This window comes from Trachurus japonicus, chromosome 23, assembly GCF_045865225.1.
Source record: "Trachurus japonicus isolate A0001 chromosome 23, Traja_1.0".
Taxonomy (NCBI): Eukaryota; Metazoa; Chordata; class Actinopteri; order Carangiformes; family Carangidae; genus Trachurus; species Trachurus japonicus.
Window position 1 is genome coordinate 4688886 of NC_140929.1, and position 23060 is coordinate 4711945.

Here is a 23060-nt window from a genome sequence, read left to right on the forward strand (position 1 = left end):
GTATGTAACTTATTTGGCTTTTTATCAGCAAAAATCAAATTCTGATGTCTGTCTGATGTCTGCCCGATTTCACGTGAATGCAACATCAAGAATAGTACGTTCCGATATGCAACCGCATCTCTAGATGGGGGGAATTCCTACATATTATACCTTTAAAATGAAGAAATATTCAGTGTTTTCCTTGTTGATGTTTTGTATCGGAGCGACTCGTGTCCTCAGATCGAAGCTGCAGTGATGAAACCTCAGAATAACGGAGGTGGTGGACGCTCTCTGACAATTACTAAAATATATTTGAGTAGACTTAAGACTTTTCTTCATACTAATCTTCAACAATTCAAGTAATTTCCAACCATTTCATACAGCCTCTTTCTTACATGTTTTAGTTTTACTCTTCAGATATTGTTTCATCTTTTCAAGATTGATTCAGCAGCATTGTTTCAACAATTTATTCAGGTCATCCAGCTTCCAGCATTCACCCGTATTTCCTTCAGGAAATGCATTCTCTAGTTACAATTAAAGCCTCAGTTGGGTTCAAGTTTATGAAAAAATCACTTTTCTGTTCTTTAAAGCCCCAGTATGTAACTTATTTGGCTTTTTATCAGCAAAAATCAAGTATTGATGTCTGTCTGACGTCCGCCCGATTTCACGTGAATGCAACATCAAGAATAGTACGTTCCGATATGCAACCGCACCGCTAGATGGGGGGAATTCCTACATACTATACCTTTTAAAATGAAGAAATACTCAGTGTTTTCCTTGTAGATGTTTTGTATCTGAGCGACTCGTGTCCTCAGATTGAATCGAAGCTGCAGTGATGAAACCTCAGAATAACGGAGGTGGTGGACGCTTCGCTCTCTGACAGGACCGCTCACATTTTTAATAAAAAAGCCCCGATATTGACTGGATGCACATCAGTGTTCAGCTGCCACTCTGTCAGGGAAACAGGGAGGGAGTGGGTGAGGAGGAGGAGGAGGAGGAGGGGTGATGCCTTTCTGAGCGACAGAGTCTCGGAGAAAGGATTCACCACGGGGGGAGAGAGGAGGGGAAGTCGTTTACTTTCATTGTCGCTTCTTCAAACGGCGCCGTCTGAAAACAGGAAGACAGAGCGGAGAGGAAGTGTGAAATAAAAGCTCCACCTGCTCTGAAGATGCTGAATCTCTTCACTTCAGATCTAAACACTTATTTATTTTAGAAAATTATAATTTAAAAAAAAGAAAAACACAGGAAGTGACGTTTCTGTTTTTGGCCACCGGGGGGCGACAGAGAGGCGTGAAGATCGTCTTCGTCAACTAAACTTTTACATCCGTGTCAGAAGAACGAAGTCGAGTTGAGTCGACACAAGATGAAACGAAAGTTGTTGTTTTTCTGGTTCTGAAGCCTTTTTGAACTGTCGGTCGCACAAAATAAGACGACTGATATATATTTTTCTCTTTAATCTATGACGGAGTATTTGGGCCACATCAAGTATAAAAAAAGAAAGAAAGAAAATAATTTAAGAAAAATTGTGATATTTCAAGAAAAAAAGTCAGAATATTATTAGAATAAAGTTGTATTTTATGACAAACAGCCATAATATTACAAGAAATGTTATGATATATTTTTGATGTTTTAAGGATTTGTTGTTTTTGAATGTATTGAGAAGCCAAATACAAATCTTTCTAAAAACCAAAAACCATAATATTAAGTTATTTGTTATTTCAGATGTTAAATTATAATCATATATCATAATATCACTTTAATTTTTTAAAATATTACAACTTCATTCTTGTACAAACATGACCTTACTCTGAATTTCTTATTTTCCTAAATGTTGCCCAATTACTAAAATTGTCATTTTCTTTCTTTTAATTGACAAAAACAATTAATTTTTATAACATGAGATCTATAGATATAGATATAGATTATATCGATATAGATGTATAATCGATATTTGGCAGATTAAAGGAGTAGTAAGAAGTTTATTAGTGTGTGTGAAGGACGTAGTGGCCTCTAGTGGTGAGGTTTGAGATTGCAACCATCTGAATTTCCCAGTATGTAGGAGAAACTACTGGTTAATTCACATTTGAATAAACAAAGTGAAGACGCAACAGGCTGGACTGACTTCGTCTTCGTCTCTCTGTCTCTGTCTCAGTTTGTCCAGGAGACTCTGAGTAAGAACGACACCGTCCTGCAGTTCGACTCCCCGGCGGTCAACGCCTCGCTGGACACGCAGTCGCTCCGGACGTTCCTCTACCTGGACAACGGGATGGAGGAGCTGAAGAACTTCGACTACCACCCCAACCCCAGCTTCAACAAGCTCGCCAAGAACGTCATCACCGAGACCAGCATCATCATCGTCACGGTGAGGAACGACGAACACCACTTCATTCTTCATCATCTCTGAATCTATTCATTCATTCATTCACTTTCTTTCTCTCTCTTTTCTCGTTGTTCTTCAGGGTCGAGGTTTCTCCAAGGCGATGACGGCCAAAGAGGCTCAGGCGTTTGTCGGTGACGCCTCATGTCACGTAAACATCCTGCAGGTAATAAAAAAAAAACCACACAGAAAGAAAAGTTCAGATGTTTAAAGTTGCTTTAAAGGGATAGTTCAACATTTTGGCAAATTGGCCCATTGCCATAATCCCTATAGTCATAGCAGTAGGTTCGTTACCTTTAATTGTCTACCTTTATTTTAGAACGGCGGAGCAGAGCCGTGAGCTGCTCAGAGCTACACTACGGAGGCTCATGGGATTTCTCATCTAACTCATCAAATACACAATCCAACAACTCCACAACGCTCTGGTGGACAAGTTGTGACCTGCACATTCACCACACTATGAGATAATAACACAACGTTACCAGACAGAGTTGTTTTAGAGGGAAATTCATGCAAAACCGCTGATGCGCGTTGCCTTCAGGGACAGTTTTTCATCAAGAAGTCTCTGTATTTACCTCGAAAACGGCTCTGTTTCTTACGTTCCATTATTATCTCATAGTGTGGTGAATGTGCAGGTCACAACTTGTCCACCAGAGCGTTGTGGAGTTGTTGGATTGTGTATTTGATGAGTTTGATGAGGGAAACTAAGAAATCCCATTAGCCTCCGTAGCGTAGCTCTGAGCAGCTCACGGCTCTGCTCCGCCGTTCTAAAAATAGCTTGCACTGACAATTAAAGGTAACGAACCTACTGCTATGACTATAGGGATTATGGCAATGGGCCGATTTTCCAAAATGTTGAACTATCCCTTTAAAATTAACAAACACTGTTTATTACATGGAAAATGTCAGATAGTTTCGGTGAACCTTCTGAATCTGCAGACCTTTTCAGAATAAAAGCAGCGGTTTCTGACTGTAGAAACAATAGTCAAGGATCTTTTTGTTCCAAGTGTTAAACACCTGAGACTGAGCTTTTTCTCTGTGGTTTTATTTTTTAGGTGAAAAATTACAGTGAAGATGATTAATAACCTGAACTGTGGAGATGAAAGGAAGCAGCACCACACACGCATTTTAAATTAAAAAACTAAAGTCGATGCATCATGGAGTTTTTTAAAGGTCCAATATTTTACACTTTTATCTGAAGTGTTGATCCATAAGAAGATTTATCTGTGGCTTTAAGAGCCAAAAAACATCTCGGTGTAGTTTTCCATCTCCTTCTCTCAGCTTCTCTTCCCTTAATCACATACAAACAACCGGGCTGCAACAAATCTGGATTAATCCGCCGCTGACAATAGTCCCCAAAGTGCACTTTCCGCCTGAAGAAGGTTTTAAGTTAAAGTTTAATACTCTGTAAAAATGTGGCTTAAAGCTGCAATGGTCGTTATTTTGTATATTAACTATAATTTAAAAGTCTTTTATTTCATCTCAGATTGTTCAGCTTCATATTTTACACTTTTACTGCATTTTATTGCTTTGTTGTGACATCACAAAGTCACAGGAAGTCCTATCGGCTGGTTTTAAGGTTCAGTTTCTCTGTGATTCATCTTTTTTTCTCTCTCTCTGTCGTCTCTTTTTTTTTTACAGGATGATAAACTGATCCTGGAGGCTCCGTCGTCTCAGCCCAGATCTCGGTCCAAACGTCAGCGCAGAGACACGGCCAACGACCTGCTGGACCTCGTGGTAAACACACACACACACAAAAATAACACAATGTCACATGACAGAGCGAGCAAATATTCACTGTGATGTAGCCTAATACTTCCTGATGATGATGATGTCCATGTCCTCCCTTTCAAAATAAACCTCTGCACCAATGAGTGCATTGCAAACAGGAAGTGCTAATAGAGAATTCGGCCACTTATAATGACGCAGAGTTGCCAAAATGTAAACAAATACAGGCTTAAAACAAGCTAAAGGCTAAAAACAAGCTGCAACATTACCACTTCTCACCTGTCGCTGACATTAAAACATAATAATAAACTATTGATAAAGCAGCAAATGATAAAAACAACAACACAGGGTTCCCACTAATTCACTAATTTTCCAGTCATGGAAAACACATGGAAAATGAGAAAAAAAGTCAAATGTCCTGGAAAATTAATTAAAATTAATAAAAAAAATTTAAAAAAAATAATTTAAAAATCAGCTACCAGATCTCTGTTTGACTTTTTCAGACAACACCAAGGATTTATTTTCCTAAGAAGTGCCTTAGCGAGAAAACTAGAGTCTTTGTGATGAGTGTTTCCAGTATTGAACCACAAGCATGAGGGTTTTCTCTGCTGAGTGACAGATAAATAGTGACTGTGAGCTGTTTCGGATGTGGTTAAGAACAAAAACAACATGTTTTTGCGTTGTTCTTTGATAAATTTGTCTTAATTTCTAAGCATGTAAGAGATTATTTCATACAGTACATAAGTTAGAGCCACAGACTGCACATCTTTAACTCAGACTTCTGGGGGTGAGAGAGGAATAAACATAGAAACAAACTGGTTAAAGGTACAAAACAAGGTGCAACTGTCGAAAAGAAGCAGAACCAAACTGTGAACTCCTGTGTTTTTTTTTCTCATGGTGCGTTCAGGTGAAGTTCGGTCACGGCGAGTGGGTCGTCGGCTCCGTCTACTACGCCAGGAAGGACGACATTCCTCTGGCCATCATCATCCCGGCCGTCATCGTCCCCATGCTGCTGTTCATCGCCGTGTCCGTCTACTGCTACAGGTCCGACCGCCGGGTCGCTGAGCCGTCACTAAACACAGGGACGCACTGAGACGCTTCATGTGTTTTAACTATGTTCCTGTGTGTGTGTGTATGTGTATGTGTATGTGTGTGTGTGTGTGTGTCGTCAGGAGGAAAAGTCAACAGGCAGAGCGCGAGTACGAGAAGGTGAAACACCAGCTGGAGAACCTGGAGGAAAGTGTGCGAGATCGCTGCAAGAAGGAGTTCACAGGTACGATCACACAGTTTTGGCTGTGTTCAATGACACCAACGGAGTTTGTAAATTTGCAAATCTCAAGTTTGTCACTGGAGCTGATTTTGTTTTTTTGTGATAACATTTTTATTTTATTTTATTGTAAAGAAAATCTAGATAGGTATATCCACATGTTACAAAAATAGCTTCGCGTCGGGCCGAACAACGCCCCTTAGCCGTGGTATAATGAGCATATACCACGGCCTGTCGTGATATATTGCTTTTATAAAACGGTTACGAATAAAGGCAATATAAAAGAGGGATACGCAATCAATTTCATGTAGTTTTATTCAACCAGAAATACATATTAGGCTATTCAATAAAATAGCCTCACTGTGAAAAAATAGTCCCACCTCTCCAGACGTTAGCTCCAAGTTAGCTCTGCATCTCGTCTTTTCCTCCGCATTTTTTCAGGTGAAAGTCACTGCTCAGTCCCCTCTACCATTGTTAACCCTCTGGAGGTGAAAGTTCACCTTAAACATGTGAATTAAACTACTTTAGTCCATTTTTTAACATCGTAAAAACATCAGCTGTCTTTTGCTACGGACTGCAACAGTCCGTTGTCATGGATACATGACAACAACTTCCATTCATACCAGTCATACGTTGCCTGATAGCCTACGCTGTGATAAGGCTTTAGAATAGTAGCCGTATGCTCATTGTACCATGGTTAACAACCAATCAGATCGCCGGATTTCACCTTTCCGTTTTATAAATGCATATATATACAGATACACATGAATAAACAACTAAAGTGAAATAATAATAATAATGGGAATAAATGAATAAGTAGAATAAGTAAATATAATAAACTAATAAACTTGACGCTGAATAAAGATGATATTGAGTCCCGACCTCGTCCTGTGTGTCAGACCTGATGATCGAGATGGAGGACCACACCAGCGACGTGAGCGAAGCTCGGATCCCGTTCCTGGACTACAAGACCTTCACCGACAGGAACTTCTTCCTGCCGTCCAAGGAGGGCGGCGCCAACGACACCATGATCACCGGGAAGATCCAGATCCCAGAAGCTCGACGGGCCATCGTGGCCCAGGCGCTCAACCAGTTCTCCAACCTGCTCAACAGCAAGACCTTCCTCATCAACGTCAGTCTTTCTTCCCTTTCTCCCCTCTTTCTTTCTTTCTTTCTTTCTTTTGTCCTTTCCTCCATCTTTTTCTCCTTACATCTTTCCCACCTGTCTTACTTCCTTCCCTCCCTTGTCCTTGCTCTTCCTTCCTTCCTGCTTAACCTTCTTCCTTCCCTTTTTCCTTACTTTCTTCCAACTTTCCCACCTGTTTTCCTTCCTTCCATCTCTTTCCTTTCATTCTTCCTTCCTCCCCTTCCTTGTGTCCTTATTTCTATCCTCTCTTCCTTCCTTCCTTCCTTCCTTCCTTCCTTCCTTCCTTCCTTTCATCCCCTTTCCATCCATTCTTCTTTCCTTACCTCCCTCCTTTCCTCTTCCTTTCCTTTCCTTCCTTCTTTCCTTACTTCCATCCCTCCTTCCATCCTTCCTTCCTTCCCTCTGTCCATCTATTCTTCTTTCCTTACATCCCTCCTTTCCTCTTAACTCTTTTCTTCTTTCCTTCCCTCTTCTTTGTTCCTTTACTTCTATCCCTCCTTCTCCCCTTCCCCTTTCCACCCATTCTTCTTTCCTTACCCCCTTCCTCTGCTCTTCCCTCTTTACTTCCTTCCTTATTCCCATACTTATATCCCTCCTTCCTTCCTTCCTTCCTTCCTTCCACCCTTCCTTCCATCTTTCAATCTATTCTTCTATCCCTACCTCCTTCCTTCCTCCCTCCCTACTCCTTCCTTCCTTCCTTCCTTCCTTCCCTCTGTCCATCTATTCTTCTTTCCTTACCCCCTCCTTTCCTCTTCCCTCTTTACTTCCTACCTTATTTCCATACTTCTATCCCTCCTTCCTTCCCTCCTTCCACCCTTCCTTCTGTCTTTCAATCTATTCTTCTTTCCCTCCCTCCTTCCTTCCATCCTTCCTTCCCTTTTTCGACCCATTCTTCTTTCCTTACCAATCTATTCTTCTTTCCCATCCATCCAACACGACTAAATCATCCTCACATTGGCCTCATATCAGTGTATTGATCGGTATTGATCGGTATTGATCTGTGTGTTTTCCAGTTCATCCACACCTTGGAGAGCCGTCCGGACTTCAACGCCCGAGCTCGCGGTTACTTTGCGTCTCTGCTGACGGTGGCGCTTCACGGGAAGTTGGAGTATTACACGGACATCATGAGGACACTGCTGCTGGAGCTGATGGACGAACACGTGCAGAGCAAGAACCCCAAACTCATGCTGAGGAGGTGATTTTTGAAACATTTAAATCCAGAAAAGTCTGAAAATAGTTTATTACGTTTATTTAAAGGGATACGCCAACATTTTTTTTTCGTGTCTTGCCTTACTCCCGAGTCCATGACCAGCAGATAGACACCATCCTTTCGACTGTGCGTGCAGTAACAAGGGAGATAGAGCCGTATCGCTCGTAATTAGCTTAGCTCAAACACTGGAAGTGTATAGGTAGTGTTAGCCTGCCTCCTAACCGAGCCGAACTCAGCAGTCAGAAGCTGATTTCATTTTAGCTCTAAACTCTGTAAATATATCACTTTATCAACATTTCAAACATTTTAAGGAGAGAAAGTAGCCGTTTAGATCAGCAGAGTGTCGTTAATTTGTCTAAATACCAGCTGTTTACAATTTTGTTCGGACGAATTCGGCGCTACTCAAGCTAGCCGTTGTGACCAACGCACTTCGGTTACTTTCACAAAATAAAACACCCGTTGCCCTTTACATACAGAAAACCATGACAATAGAATTTGTGCTTTTACTTTGAAATAGGAAGCTAACCTACCCTCGATGTAGCTAGCTTGAATCAAAATAAAGCGTCTTTGCTTGAACCCTCCGTTTTGACCGATCTCGTCCCGTTACCGGGCTTTGACCGCTCAAGATGCCTTACCGGAGAGTTTTGTCAGCTCTGAGACGAAGATCGGCCCGCCGGTTTCCGTTTAGAGTTGCTGAAGAGTTTCTCTGATGACTTTAGGTGGAGGCACGCTAACACTACCTATACACTTCCAGCGTTTGAGCTAAGCTAATTACGGCGATACGGCTCTATCTCCCTTGTTACTGCACGCACAGTCGAAAGGATGGTGTCTATCTGCTGGTCATGGACTCGGGAGTGAGGCAAGACATGGGAAAAAAGAATGTTGACGTATCCCTTTAACTTTTATTTAAACTGTTTCATGTGTGTGCTGCACAGAGTTAATGTTTTTTATCTATTGTCTTCTTCCTGTGTGTGTGTGTGCAGGTCTGAGACGGTGGTGGAGAGGATGCTCTGTAATTGGATGTCCATCTGTCTCTATCAGTTCCTCAGGGTAACACGGATCCTTTCACTTATTTCATCTTGTTTTTCTCTTTTCTTTTGATTCCTTTTCATTTCCGTTTCACTTCGACCTGTTTCTCCGGCCTTTCTTCTTCTTCTCCTTCTTCTTTTTCATCTTTTTCTTCATCCTCCTTCTCCTATAATTGACTCTCAGAGACTCCAAAACCTTTTTCTCTGCTCCGTCTTTTTTCTTTCTCTCTCTCTCTCTGCTCCATCTCTGTGATGTGTTCAGATGTTTCTGTGACTCTTCATGTTGTTGTTCCTCTTGTTGCTCTGATTGAACACTCAGACTTTGACACTGTGAAACTTTGTAAAAACTTTGAAATGATCACAATCATTTTGTTTGATACACAGAAGATCAGAACCAGAATTAATGTGTGTGTTTGTGTGTGTGTGTTTCAGGACACAGCTGGAGAACCTCTGTACAAACTCTTCAAGGCCTTGAAGCACCAGGTGGAGAAAGGCCCCGTGGACGCCAAGATGAAGAAAGCAAAGTACACGCTGAACGACACGGGGCTGCTGGGGGACGACGTTGAATACTCCGTGCTGGTCAGTGAACACAACACAACATACACACAACGTACACACTAACTCCTGTGTTACTTTAAAGGGATAGTTCAACATTTTGGCAAATTGGCCCATTGCCATAATCCCTGTAGTCATAGCAGTAGGTTTTTTACCTTTAATTGTCAGTGCAAGCTATTTTTAGGACGGCGGAGCAGAGCCGTGAGCTGCTCAGAGCTACGCTACAGAGGCTCATGGGATTTCTTGGTTTCCCTCATCAAACTCATCAAATAAACAATCCAACAACTCCACAACGCTCTGGTGGACAAGTTGTGACCTGCACATTCACCACGCTGTGAGATAATAACACAACGTTACCAGACAGAGTTGTTTTAGAGGGAAATTCATGCAAAACCGCTGATGCACGTTGCCTTCAGGGACAGTTTTTCATCAAGCAGTCTCTACATTTACCTAAAACAACTCTGTCTGGTAACGTTGTGTTATTATCTCATAGCGTGGTGAATGTGCAGGTCACAACTTGTCCACCAGAGTGTTTTGGAGTTGTTGGATTGTGTATTTGATGAGTTTGATGAGGGAAACCATGAGCCTCCGTAGTGTAGCTCTGAGCAGCTTGCGGCTCTGCTCCGCCGTTCTAAAAATAGCTTGCACAGACAAATCAAGGTAACAAACCTACTGCTATGACATAGGGAATATGGCAAGAGGCCAAAATGTTGAACTATCCTTTTAAAGAGTTGAGTCTGTGTGTTTTCTTGAGACTTTGTTCTTCATCAGAGGAGAAAAAGTCTCTGAATTCAGATGTCGGGCCAGAAAACAGCTCATGCTGCGTTCACATGATGTTTGGCAGAGTGGGGATAAACCAGCGCTCCCAGCTGTTTAGCTCTGATGCAAATCCTGCAGCCTCACCAGGCCAACGGATTTAATTAGCTTCTTCTGTCGTGTCTCATCTGCAGCAGCTCGAGCGAGAAGTGAAGTGAAGTGAGATGTGTGATCAGGACACATGTGGTCCCGATCCTGAGTTATCGGATCTCCAGTGTGTCCTGAATGCATCGCACCTGAACTTAGAACGAAATCACCACCAGTTATTAAAAGGATAGTTCAACATTTTGGCAAATTGGCCCATTGCCATAATCCCTATAGTCATAGCAGTAGGTTTGTTACCTTTAATTGTCGGTGCAAGCTGTTTTTAGAACGGCGGAGCAGAGCCGTGAGCTGCTCAGAGCTACACTACGGAGGCTCATGGGATTTCTTGGTTTCCCTCATCAAACTCATCAAATACACAATCCAACAACTCCACAACGCTCTGGTGGACAAGTTGTGACCTGCACATTCACCACGCTATGAGATAATAACACAACGTTACCAGACAGAGTTGTTTTAGAGATAAATACAGAGACTGTTGATGAAAAACTGTCCCTGAAGGCAACGCACATCAGCGGTTTTGCATGAATTTACCTCTAAAACAACTCTGTCTGGTAACGTTGTGTTATTATCTCATAGCGTGGTGAATGTGCAGGTCACAACTTGTCCACAAGAGCGTTTTGGAGTTGTTGGATTGTGTATTTGATGAGTTTGATGAGGCAAACCAAGAAATCCCATGAGCCTCCGTAGCGTAGCTCTGAGCAGCTCATGGCTCTGCTCCGCCGTTCTAAAAATATCTTGCACCGACAATTAAAGGTAACAAACCTACTCCTAGAACTATAGGGATTATGGCAATGGGCCAATTTGCCAAAATGTTGAACTATCCCTTTAAACCACCAAAATTTACTAAACGAAGAAGCTTTTAGAGCAAAGCCAAGAAATAATCTGTGGTTTCTTTCACTGGAACTAGATTAAGAAGAAAATCCGAGTCACATTATGACTCAGCGTTATTTTATTATAATAAAGCAGATGTTTTACATGGTTATCGTCGTAGCTGCGTCGCTAACTGAGACAGACAGTGCACTGAGACATTTCTAGACTATTGCATCATGGGAAGTTTCACAGACTTTCCTCCTGACATGTTGGTGTGTTGTAAACAGACTAAATCCACACACACACACACACACACACACACATACACACTCCTCTGTCTGTGATGCTTCAGCGGTCGCGGCTCCTCAGATTTGAGGATTTTCAGCTTTTTCTCTTGTTTCATCTCATTGTAAATTGAAAATCCTCCGAGCTTTGAACGTGTCACAGCCGAGTTTTCTTCTTTTTTCTTCTTTTTTTCTTCTTTTTTGATCTTTTGTTTTTAATAAAACAGAAGATGGAAAAATGTGATTTCACTCTTCTTTCGCTCTCAGTCTGTGGCCTCGGCTGCTCACTAACCAGGTGTGTCTCTTTCTCTCGTGTTGTCAGACTCTGCAGGTGCTGGTGCACGGCGAAGGCCCCGACGTGACGCCGGTCAAGGTGCTCAACTGTGACACCATCTCACAGGTCAGTGTGTTTTTCCTGCCTCTTCTCCGGTCCAGTTTTCACCTCCGTGTCGAATATTTTTGCTTCATCTGCTGCAAATTTTTCTCATTTTCTGGTTCCACTCGACCCGAACGTGTGATTTTCCAACATAAATCCGGAGAACGTGAAGCCGGTGAACTCGTTTTCTGTCGTTTATCTCGACTGTGACACAATTTTATTTTGGTTTTGAGGCTGATTCACTGAACATACTGTATTTTGAGGAAAATTTTGCAGCAGATCATATTGAATGTGAGAAATAAGTTCATTATAATTTAATACGTTTATTTATTATACTGTATGGAGCTTTAATACAAACATCTACCTTTATTTTGAAGGAGCTTTAACACAAACATCTACCTTTATTTTGAAGGAGCTTTAACACAAACATCTACCTTTATTTTGAAGGAGCTTTAACACAAACATCTACCTTTTGAGGAAAACTTTGCAGCAGATCTTATTGAATGTGAGAAATTAGTTCATTATAATTTAATTTGATAAGTTTATTTAGTCGTCAGTTAAAATGTGAACTTCCTGTTTTCCAGGTGAAAGAGAAGATCATCGACCAGGTTTACAGGAACCTGCCGTACTCACAGAGGCCGAAGGTGGAGAGCGTCGCTCTGGGTGAGAAATATCACAAATATTGTTATATTTATAATATTAAATGCAAAATAAATGAGTTTGCAGTCACAGAACAGGAGTTTGTCTCCCCCTGCAGGACTGTGGTGGAACTGCAGGTTCACAGTGAAATAAACTGGTTCATTCAGATTCATATTTATGTGTAAAACTGATCCAAATTGATATAAATTGAATGAATGAATGAATGAATGAAAGTTTATTTGAACATGGAATAAAAAGAACAGAATAAAAACAACAAACAAACGTCAATAAATACAAGACAACAACAGAAAATGACAACAACAAGACTTAACACTTATTTATGTACCGTATGTATGTTCAAAAGGAGTGGGAAGAAGCCAAAGATTATTAAATCCTACCCCTTCTCCCTATGTTAATTCAATATATTGTAATAAGTTATAATATCATACAATAATATATACTATATATAAATGTCATTGTAAAAAAGGATTTATGCTGAATTAAAGGGATAGTTCACCCAAAATTCAAATTTCACTCATTATCTACTCCCCCTCATGTGGACTAAGGGCTGGGAGAAGTTTCAGAGTCCTCCGTGGCTTCTCTGAGTTACAGGGGGTCTCGGCGTAGCAGTGCATGTCCATATGTTTATGTTTATGTTTATTGAGATCCCCATTAGCATCTGCATAGCATCCGCTATTATTATATAACGGTTGCAAATGTATACCACTTTTCTTCGTAACAAAAAGACACACCAAAAACCATCCAAATAACCTCCATAGTGCTCATATGTAATGTCGGTCTTGTATTGAAGCCCCAAATTGCGAAATTGTCCCGAAAAAAATTAAATAAGTCTATATTTCAAGCTTGTTTGTTGCGGACGCTCCTCTTCCTGGTCCGTCCAAATCTCGCGAGATTTGCGACGCCGGATAACTCTGAAACTTCTCCCAGCCCTTAGTCGACATGAGGGTGAGTAGATAATGAGTGCAATTTGAATTTTGGGTGAACTATCCTTTTAAAGTAGAATTTATATGGATGTATTTCACATTATAAATCATCCAAATGAAAGCCTGCAGGAAACAAATTGTGAGGAATGAAGGACTTTGTTTTTACTCGTCTTTTACTCGTCATTAAAACAAACAGCGAATCAGAACAGAGATCCAATCTAAACCTGATAAAGGGTCTGTTTTCTGCCTCCGTCTCATCTTTATAAAAACACAATCAGACCCCGTTGACACCTTGTTGTTTGTTTGTGTGTTTGTTTTCCTGCGGCGTCCTCAGAGTGGCGTCCCGGCTCCACGGGTCAGATCCTGTCCGACATGGACCTGACGTCCCAGAAGGAGGGACGCTGGAAGAGACTCAACACGCTGGCTCATTACAACGTGAGTTCGTCCTCAGCAGCATCGCCATCACGACACGAGTCACGAGTTAAATTACGAGCTCTTTTCTTCTTTTCTCTGTCACATTAATCCTGTCTGAATCAGGTTTAATTAACTCCTCTTTATTTCAGATTTATTCCCTAATTGTGAAGTTGAAACTGGTCTCAGCTCAGTGGAGACGTTTCTGCAGCCAGATGTTGAATATTAAAAGAGAAATGAAATGAAGAAAACGTATTTAAAAACAGCTGTGACCACGTTTTCATTCACTCGCACCTCGTTTTATTTCATTTTACTCGTTAATTTAAGATTTGAATTAAATCTCGAACATTTGGGCCTGAGCAGTTTAATTTAAAAGTTTCTTGTTTTTCTAACCTGGTAAAAACGTTAAACTGATTGATTATGATCAGGAAACATAAAGTTATTTTATTCCTCATCTTGAGTTTTTCATCTTAAGCTGAAATTAATCAATTATTTAATATGCAAATATTATAAATATGTATATATAATGCATTTTCCATGTAGGAAATGCAAATAAAACATATAAACAATGACAAATATATGTCATAAACTATGAGAGAAATTAGTGAGCACATTATAATACACAGTAAATGCATATAAATTATCTATATTATTTTAATAAACTTGCATATACACATTTTATATATTAGAAATATCTGGTTGTAACATATTATACATAATAAAATATGATCATAAAGCTATTATATGTGCTAATATATATGTACAAATGTTGCTATATGTGTTTCATGTATGTTATAAAGTTTTACTGTATCTTCATATATTCAGAGGACGTTTATACACTATGTGATAATAGGTCATAAATATAAAATTTGTGTCATATTTTCAAATCAGAAAGGTCAAAACTGATCTGGTTCCAGTTTGAGGATTTGAATCATTTTATTTTAAACTTTTAAACTTCAAAATGAAACAGTTCGGGGCTGAATGAGCTCAACAGTTTGACGTTTTTTAATCATCATCTTTGTCCCTGAGAGTCGAGCTCAGAGTCGTGGAACTGAAGTGCAGAAGAGAAATGTCAAGTCTCACGAGGCCCCGAGACTAAAACAAACTCCCACACACACACACACACACACACACACACACAGCTGCTCTGACATTTACAGGAGGAGAAACGGACAAACTCTTCACTCACTCTTCTTTTTCTCCTTTTTCTCCTCCGTATTCTTTCCTTTCCTGCAGGTTCGGGATAACGCCACGTTGGTTCTGTCCAGAGTTCTGCACACACAGTCGTTCCACCAGCACCAGGACAGCTACGAAGAGAGTGCGTACTCTTAAAACAAGTTTTTTCTTGTTAACATCTCATCTGAAATTTTAATTTCAAATTTTCAAATCTTTCTCTTTAATAACTTTCCGCTTGTGAAAAGATGAAAAAATAAAAAACTTCAGAGGAAAATAATTTTTACTTAAATCCAGAATTGATCTTTGGTCTGATGTGAAAACTTTCAACTGTGATTGAAAATGTTCTCACGGCAAAACTCGACTCTGAGAAAGAATGTTTTACTATTAATGCACCGAGGAAAAATGACGGTAAATCTCCCACGGATGAATATCTTTTAGTTTTTCATTATGGTTTTCACTCAAATCTGCAGCAATTTTTTAAAGAAACTTGAAAATTTAACACAGATTTCTACTCTACTGATGTTAATCTGATTATAATGAAACATATTTGACCTCGTGTGGTCATTGTTAATCAGTTTAATGAACTAGGAAACACTTTTAATGCTTATATATTATAATTGTGATATAATAACTGTCAATTAGTCATAACAAGGATTTAATGTGTTTCTTCTCCGTCTCAGAAAACGCCCTGCTGGAGGACGACAACACCTTCCACCTGGTGCGACCGGCCGACGAGATCGACGAGGTGAAGTCGAAGAGAGGAAGCATGAAGGACAAGGCCATGACCAAAGCCATCACCGAGATCTACCTGACCAGGCTGCTGTCGGTCAAGGTGAGAGGAGAGAAGAGAGAGAAAACTAATCCTGCAAAGTGTCGGATGGATGTTTGGGTCCAGTTGTGACATCACAAAGTGACAGGAAGTCCTGACGGCTGGTTTTAAGGCTCAGTTTCTGAATCCAGGCTGTGTGCATTTCTCTGTGGACTGAGGCTTTGATACTTTCACAGTATTAATATAGAACCTAGAGCTGCTTTATTATCACACTACACATGGACATCTACCTTTATACTGTATGGAGCTTTAACACAAACATCTACCTTTATACTGTATGGAGCTTTAACACAAACATCTACCTTTAAACTGTATGGAGCTTTAATACAAACATCTACCTTTATACTGTATGGAGCTTTAATACAAACATCTACCTTTATACTGTATGGAGCTTTAATACAAACATCTACCTTTATACTGTATGGAGCTTTAACACAAACATCTACCTTTATTTTGAAGGAGCTTTAACACAAACATCTACCTTTATTTTGAAGGAGCTTTAACACAAACATCTACCTTTATACTGTATGGAGCTTTAATACAAACATCTACCTTTATTTTGAAGCATTTTCCTTTATTTTGAAGGAGCTTTAATACAAACATCTAACTTTATTTTGAAAGAGCTTTAATACAAACATCTACCTTTATTTTGAAAGAGCTTTAATACAAACATCTACCTTTATTTTGAAGCATTTTCCTTTATTTTGAAGGAGCTTTAATACAAACATCTAACTTTATTTTGAAAGAGCTTTAATACAAACATCTACCTTTATACTGAAGGAGCTTTAACACAAACATCTACCTTTATTTTGAAGGAGCTGTAATACAAACATCTACCTTATATCTATACCGTATGGAGCTTTAATATAAGTGTGTGTGTGTGTGTGTGTGTGTGTGTGTGTGTGTGTGTGTGTGTGTGTGTGTGTGTGTGTGTGTGTGTGTGTGTGTGTGTGTGTGTTACAGGGCACGTTGCAGCAGTTTGTGGACGACTTCTTCCGCAGCGTGTTGTGTTCGAGCTCCGTCGTTCCTCCAGCCGTCAAGTACTTCTTCGACTTCCTGGACGAGCAGGCGCTGCGGCACGACAACGTGGACGAGGAGACGCTGCACATCTGGAAGACCAACAGGTTAGAAAACACACACACACACACACACACACAGTAGGGTAGACCGAGTACGTTTGAGACACTTTTTACTTTTCCATTTTTGAACAGATATTGCAAAAAAACCATACACTGAAAATAAGTGATTTTTCATATGCTGTTTAATTTGTTTGTATACTAAGTTATTATTGAAGAATATCATTTATTATTTGTTTATTTTTTCCACAATTAGGTCATAAACATGAGGTGCATTTTTACCAGGGTCTTGTCTCAACCATACCCCATACGTGTACAGTTGAGACACCTATTGAAACCCATTGATGATGACTGAACATAAATTATAAATTAACTTTTTTAAAAATGACAATTTGACAAGATATTTCAATATAAATAAAAACAATGGAATATTATTGTATTTTTAATATAAATATTATTATTAATAGTATATATTAATATAACACTGTTCAGGTATCACAAATATTAGTTTTTTCTTTTCATTTTCTTTGTTTTTTTGGTCTTATTATGACTTATAACACTCTTTAAATTTCCCACAACCAAAGAGGGTGCTAATATGCATGTGCATGTGCCTTGCAGCGCGGGCAAGATATTAAAGGACAATTCCAGGCGAATTCAACTCGGGGCTGTATTTTCATATCATTTTAGGTCTAAAAGAATGAATCTGAAGATTTTCAGTTTAATTGCTCCTGTTTTGCGCTAGTTGTGTCTGTCGCCGCATCGCCACGGCAGCAATGAATGGGAGTGGATGTAAGTTCCGCTGTTTAGGCTGTTTCCAGCCCTCAAAGCCGCAATTTTTTTCCACAGACAGCGTCAGATGGCGACTCAAACATGCACCGAGGAGTTTATTTACTTCAAGCAAGCCGACATGTTTGTAAAAGTCGATCTAATTCAAAGTCTCCCAGAGTCTCGCGCGAGCCCGAAGTTGCAGTGCTGGTGTGTTCAGGTACAGTAGGAGCTACCGTTTGTGTCATAAACACAGGAATATCAACTCTTTACTTGCTTCAAGTCTACATTTTTTTCCACAGACAGCGTCAGGTGGCTACTCAAACATGCGCCAAGAAGTTTTTTTTACTTGAAGCAAGTAAAGAGTTGATATTCCTGTGTTTATGACACAAACGGTAGCTTTTCCCACTGCACCTGAACACACCGAGCACGGCAACTGGGTCTCGCGCGAGACTCCGGGAGACTTTGAATTAGATCTAGTTTTACAAACATGTCGGCTTGCTTGAAGTAAATAAACTTCTCGGTGCATGTTTGAGTAGCCATCTGACGCTGTCTGTGGAAAAAAATTGCGGCTTTGAGGGCTGGAAACAGCCTAAACAGCGGAACTTACATCCACTCCCATTCATTGCTGCCGTGGCGATGCGGGGACAGACGCAACTACCGCAAAACAGGAGCAATTAAACTGAAAATCTTCAGATTCATTCTTTTAGACCTAAAATGATATGAAAATACACCCCCGAGTTGAATTCGCCTGGAATTGTCCTTTAAGGATGTTTCAACTGTACACATGTCTCAACTATACTCACTCCACCCCGAATGTGAGAAGTTTATTTCCATCTTGAGGAGAAATCTGTGAACTCGTCGACTCAGAGAAACGATCAGCGACTGAAACCTGTGATCAGAGTCCAGGTGGAGCAGCAGGTTGTTAAGTGGGAAAGTTTCTTTTTTTGGCGTCACTCAGCTCAGCACAGCGCTGTGTTGCGTTGCGTTGATCGTACTGTCAGCGAACGCCTCCCACCGGCTTGACGTGCGACTTCTTAAACTGATCCGACGTCTGTCAGCGTCTCTTCAAAGCTCCTCTGAATCTCTGCTGGAGATACGACCTGCACCGAGAAATAATTACACCGCTGCTCAAGCTGTGTGTGTGTCTGTGTGTGTCTGTTTGTGCGTGTGTATGTATGTGCGTGTGTGTGTGTGTGTGTGTGTGTTACACCTCATCGACTAAACTAGAGTGTAATTATGTCCTCGTTACTGCTAAACCAGACAGCCGACCACATGAAAGCCTGATTTAATTGGCAGCCTGTTATCAGGAGGACGGATAAACGATGACAGCAGAGACGAATGAGGAAGGAGAAGTAAAAAAAAAAAAAAAAAGAAGGAGAAGTAAAAGAAGAGGAGACAAAGATTTTCTTTTTCTCCAGCGTCGTCTCTTCTGCTTTCAAACCGGCCCTGAGCTCGGCCTGTCAGTCATCAGGAAGACACTCGCACGCAAACAAGTTGGACAATGAAATATTCATCACCGGCGGTGCTGAATTATTGACGAGGGAGGGGGGAGGTGAGGGTCCGTGGAGGTGGAGGGAAGGAGGAGATGAAAGGATGGAGGGAGGAGGAGGAGGAGGAGGAAAGAGTGGGGAAAGTGTGTGTCAGCAGGTGTTTAAAAACAGGCTGAAACTGACCAGAATACTTCAAGAGGAGAGGAGCGTTGTTGTGCTTTTTGTTTTCATTTATCAAAGGGATAGTTCAACATTTTTTAGCAAATTGGCCCATTGCCATAATCCCTATAGTCATAGCAGTAGGTTCGTTACCTTTAATTGTCGGTGCAAGCTATTTTTAGAACGGCGGAGCAGAGCCGTGAGCTGCTCAGAGCTACGCTTCGTCGGAGGCTCATGGGATTTCTTGGTTTCCCTCATCAAACTCATCAAATACACAATCCAACAACTCCACAACGCTCTGGTGACCTGCACATTCACCACGCTATGAGATAATAACACAACGTTACCAGACAGAGTTGTTTTAGAGGGAAATACAGAGACTGCTTGATGAAAAACTGTCCCTGAAGGCAACGCGCATCAGCGGTTTTGCATGAATTTCCCTCTAAAACAACTCTGTCTGGTAACGTTGTGTTATTATCTCATAGCGTGGTGAATGTGCAGCTCACAACTTGTCCACCAGAGCGTTGTGGAGTTGTTGGATTGTGTATTTGATGAGTTTGATGAGGGAAACCAAGAAATCCCATAATGAGCCTCCGTAGCGTAGCTCTGAGCAGCTCACGGCTCTGCTCCACCGCTCTAAAAATAGCTTGCACCAACAATTAAAGGTAACGAACCTACTGCTATGACTATAGGGATTATGGCAATGGGCCAATTTGCCAAAATGTTGAACTATCCCTTTAAAGAATAAAACACTGCAGCTTCAGCAAAGTGATAAAAAGAAAAAAAAACCTAAATTAACTTTGACAAACTCTTCCTGCTCTTCTTGTTCTTCTTCTTGTTCAGTTTGCCGTCTCGGTTCTGGGTGAACATCCTGAGGAATCCTCACTTCATCTTCGACGTCCACGTGACGGAGGTGGTGGACGCGTCGCTGCACGTCATCTCTCAGACCTTCATGGACGCCTGCACCAAGTCGGAGCACAAGCTCAGCAGAGTCAGTGCTTCATGTCTGTGACTGTGTCTGTGTCTGTTATTATGATGCTAAAAGAAAAGTTTTACAGGCAGCTTCATAGGTGTTTGTTTGAAATGGATATCACACATTTGAATCAAATATTATCAAAATTATGACAGAAAAACACTTTTTTAAACATATTTATTTGCATATATTTTTATTTATTAACAATTAATTGCACCAGTAACTGTAGTTATTCATTATAAATCACAAAGTCATTGCATGTTTTTCTTTTTAAATTTGTTCTGAATATACCTTAAAGGGATATTTAACAAGTCTTGGTAACACTTTATAATAAGTACACACTATTAAGCATTAAATACTGAATTCATCATTCATAACTCATGAATACTCATTAGTATGTAGTTTATAAAAACAGTTAAAAATGTTTTACTCATCATTAATAAGTACTAACTGTATAAACTACATACTATTGCATTATAAATGAATAATTAAGTATTTATTAATGCTTAACTAATGCTTACTAGTGTACTTATTATAAAGTGTTACCAACACTTAAATATCCCTTTAAGGTACATTCAGAACATTTTTTTTTTTTTAAGTGTAATGAATTTGTGATTTATAATGAATAACTACAGTTACTGGTGCAATTAATTGTTAATATATAAGAAATATGCTAATAAATATGTTTTTCTGTCATTATTTTGAAGACTCAAATATTTGATATCCATTTCAGACAAACACGATAAAGCTGCTTGTAAAACTTGTCTTTTAGCAGAAGTGTTTTAGTTCCATACTAATGAATATTCATGTGTTATAAATGATAAATTCGGTATTTATTAATGCTTAACTAATGCTTAATAGTGTGTACTTATTATAAAGTGTTACCCAAGTGTTTAATAACAGATGAATATGCTGCTTTAACTTTATTTACAAATCTGGTCCAGAAACCCTCAGGAGTCCTCACTGCATTTGAGAGTTAAAGAAAAAAATAAATAACATGACGGCCACTGATTCAATAAAAAAAAAAGGTCAATATAGCAGAAATAATGTTGGCATTTAAAGGAAGTTGTGTTAACATTATGTTATCGCATTAACTTTGACAGCTCTAATGTTTTGATTTATTGGCCCAGTCGGGCTCCCGTAGATCCGTCATTGTTTAAAGTGGGTTTGATGTATTTATCTTATCTAATAATCATCGGTGGAGTGTGGACAGGAAGTGACAGGAGGAGGCAGAGTTGATCCGTCGTCGTGGCATTTAGCCGAGCGGCGCCCGAACACACCGGCTGCACAAGAGTTAATTACAACACTTAATCACAAACAAGAAGACCAGGACCATTTGATCATCACAGGCTGATTATAATTAACGGAGAGAGAGAGAGAGGAAGGGAGAGGAAACTTCTTCGTCTTGTGGTGAAATGAAAACATGTTGTAACCCTGGTGTTTTCTGTCTGACTGCAGGAGTCTCCCAGCAACAAGCTGCTCTATGCAAAAGAGATTTCTACGTACAAGAAGATGGTCGACGAGTGAGTTTATCACATTGAACCTATAAAACATGAACAGATGAGTGTGTTGTTGAAGGGATAGTTCACCCAAAATTGAAATGTCACTCATTATCTACTCACCCTCATGTGGACTAAGGGCTGGGAGAAGTTTCAGAGTCCTCCGTGGCTTCTCTGAGTTACAGGGGGTCTCGGCGTAGCAGTGCATGTCCATATAACGGTTGCAAATGGATACCAACTGTCTTCGTAACAAAAAGACACACCAAAAAACATCCAAATACCTCCATGCTGCTCGTATCTTGTTTGTTGTGGAAGCTCCTCTTCCCGGTTCGTCAAATTTGGACGAACCGGGAAGAGGAGCTTCGAGAAGCTTCCGCTACAAAACAAGCTTGAAATATAGACTTATTTAATTTTTTTCGGGACAATTTCACATTTCGGGGCTTCAATACAAGACGGACATTACATACGAGCAGCATGGAGGTATTTGGATGTTTTTTGGTGTGTCTTTTTGTTACTATTAGTCCACATGAGGGTGAGTAGATAATGAGTAATTGAAATTTCAATTTTGGGTGAACTATCCCTTTAATACAGATGGATGACAAGAAACAAAATAAGACAGAAGTATGTCGTTTGTAAAGCTTCACTGAGCAGTCGTCACATTGTGATAATTAGACTTAGACTCATTATATAATGTATAATGTATTATTATACATCAATTAAATCCGTCTAATGTGATTTGATGCAGCTTTAAAGTCTCTGAACATGAAGTTAATCAAGGATTCATTAAGGTTAATGAGTTATTTGATGAAGATTTATCATCAGAAATTGACGATTTCTGCAAAAACACAACATATAATACAAAATTTAACTTTAATCACTTGATTGATAATATTTATTGACTATTTGTGTTGTGTTTCCTCCAGTTACTACAAAGGCATCAGACAGATGGTTCCAGTCAGTGACCAGGACATGAACACACACCTCGCTGAAGTGTCCAGGGTATGAATCACCTGCTCAGTGTGTGTGTGTGTGTGTGTGTGTGTTGTAGTTTTAATATTGTACCTGCCAACCTTCGACATTATACTCAGTAAAATCTGCATGAAATCTGCATAAAATCTGCATAAAATCGTCTCCATCTTGACCAGTTACAACAAGAAAGTGGAGCTTGGTCTTGTAAATGATGAACTTATATTAATGACTTTATAAGAAATGTCTTTTTTTTTTCTTTTTTTTTGCTCAGCAGCCGAGAACTGAGGAGCTAAAATGATCCACTCACACAGAGAACAATTTTATAAACCACTCTAATGTTGGAGTGTGTGCACATGAATATATGTAATTAAACTCTGAAGAATCTGATTTTATGATATTGCGAGAAAAGTAAAAGGTTTTTTTTTAATCATGTTCCTGATTTTAC

The 23060-nt window shown here is 39.9% G+C and overlaps 1 protein-coding gene across 3 annotated transcripts in view; it reads left to right on the forward strand.

Moving 5' to 3' along the window:
• The window catches only part of plxnb2a.1 (plexin b2a, tandem duplicate 1), a 238452-nt gene that overhangs the window by 212118 nt on the left and 3274 nt on the right, over positions 1 to 23060 (forward strand). For all 3 annotated transcript variants that reach the window (XM_085769977.1, XM_085769978.1, XM_085769979.1), the window contains 18 exons: positions 2132 to 2341; positions 2439 to 2522; positions 3998 to 4093; positions 4992 to 5128; positions 5257 to 5357; positions 6251 to 6483; positions 7512 to 7693; positions 8692 to 8758; positions 9169 to 9315; positions 11629 to 11706; positions 12267 to 12345; positions 13600 to 13700; positions 14913 to 14994; positions 15533 to 15684; positions 16645 to 16805; positions 20018 to 20165; positions 21606 to 21670; positions 22570 to 22645. In XM_085769977.1, the coding sequence (XP_085626103.1) occupies positions 2132 to 2341; positions 2439 to 2522; positions 3998 to 4093; positions 4992 to 5128; positions 5257 to 5357; positions 6251 to 6483; positions 7512 to 7693; positions 8692 to 8758; positions 9169 to 9315; positions 11629 to 11706; positions 12267 to 12345; positions 13600 to 13700; positions 14913 to 14994; positions 15533 to 15684; positions 16645 to 16805; positions 20018 to 20165; positions 21606 to 21670; positions 22570 to 22645 (2199 nt within the window). The remainder of the gene's footprint in view (positions 1 to 2131; positions 2342 to 2438; positions 2523 to 3997; positions 4094 to 4991; positions 5129 to 5256; positions 5358 to 6250; positions 6484 to 7511; positions 7694 to 8691; positions 8759 to 9168; positions 9316 to 11628; positions 11707 to 12266; positions 12346 to 13599; positions 13701 to 14912; positions 14995 to 15532; positions 15685 to 16644; positions 16806 to 20017; positions 20166 to 21605; positions 21671 to 22569; positions 22646 to 23060) is intronic.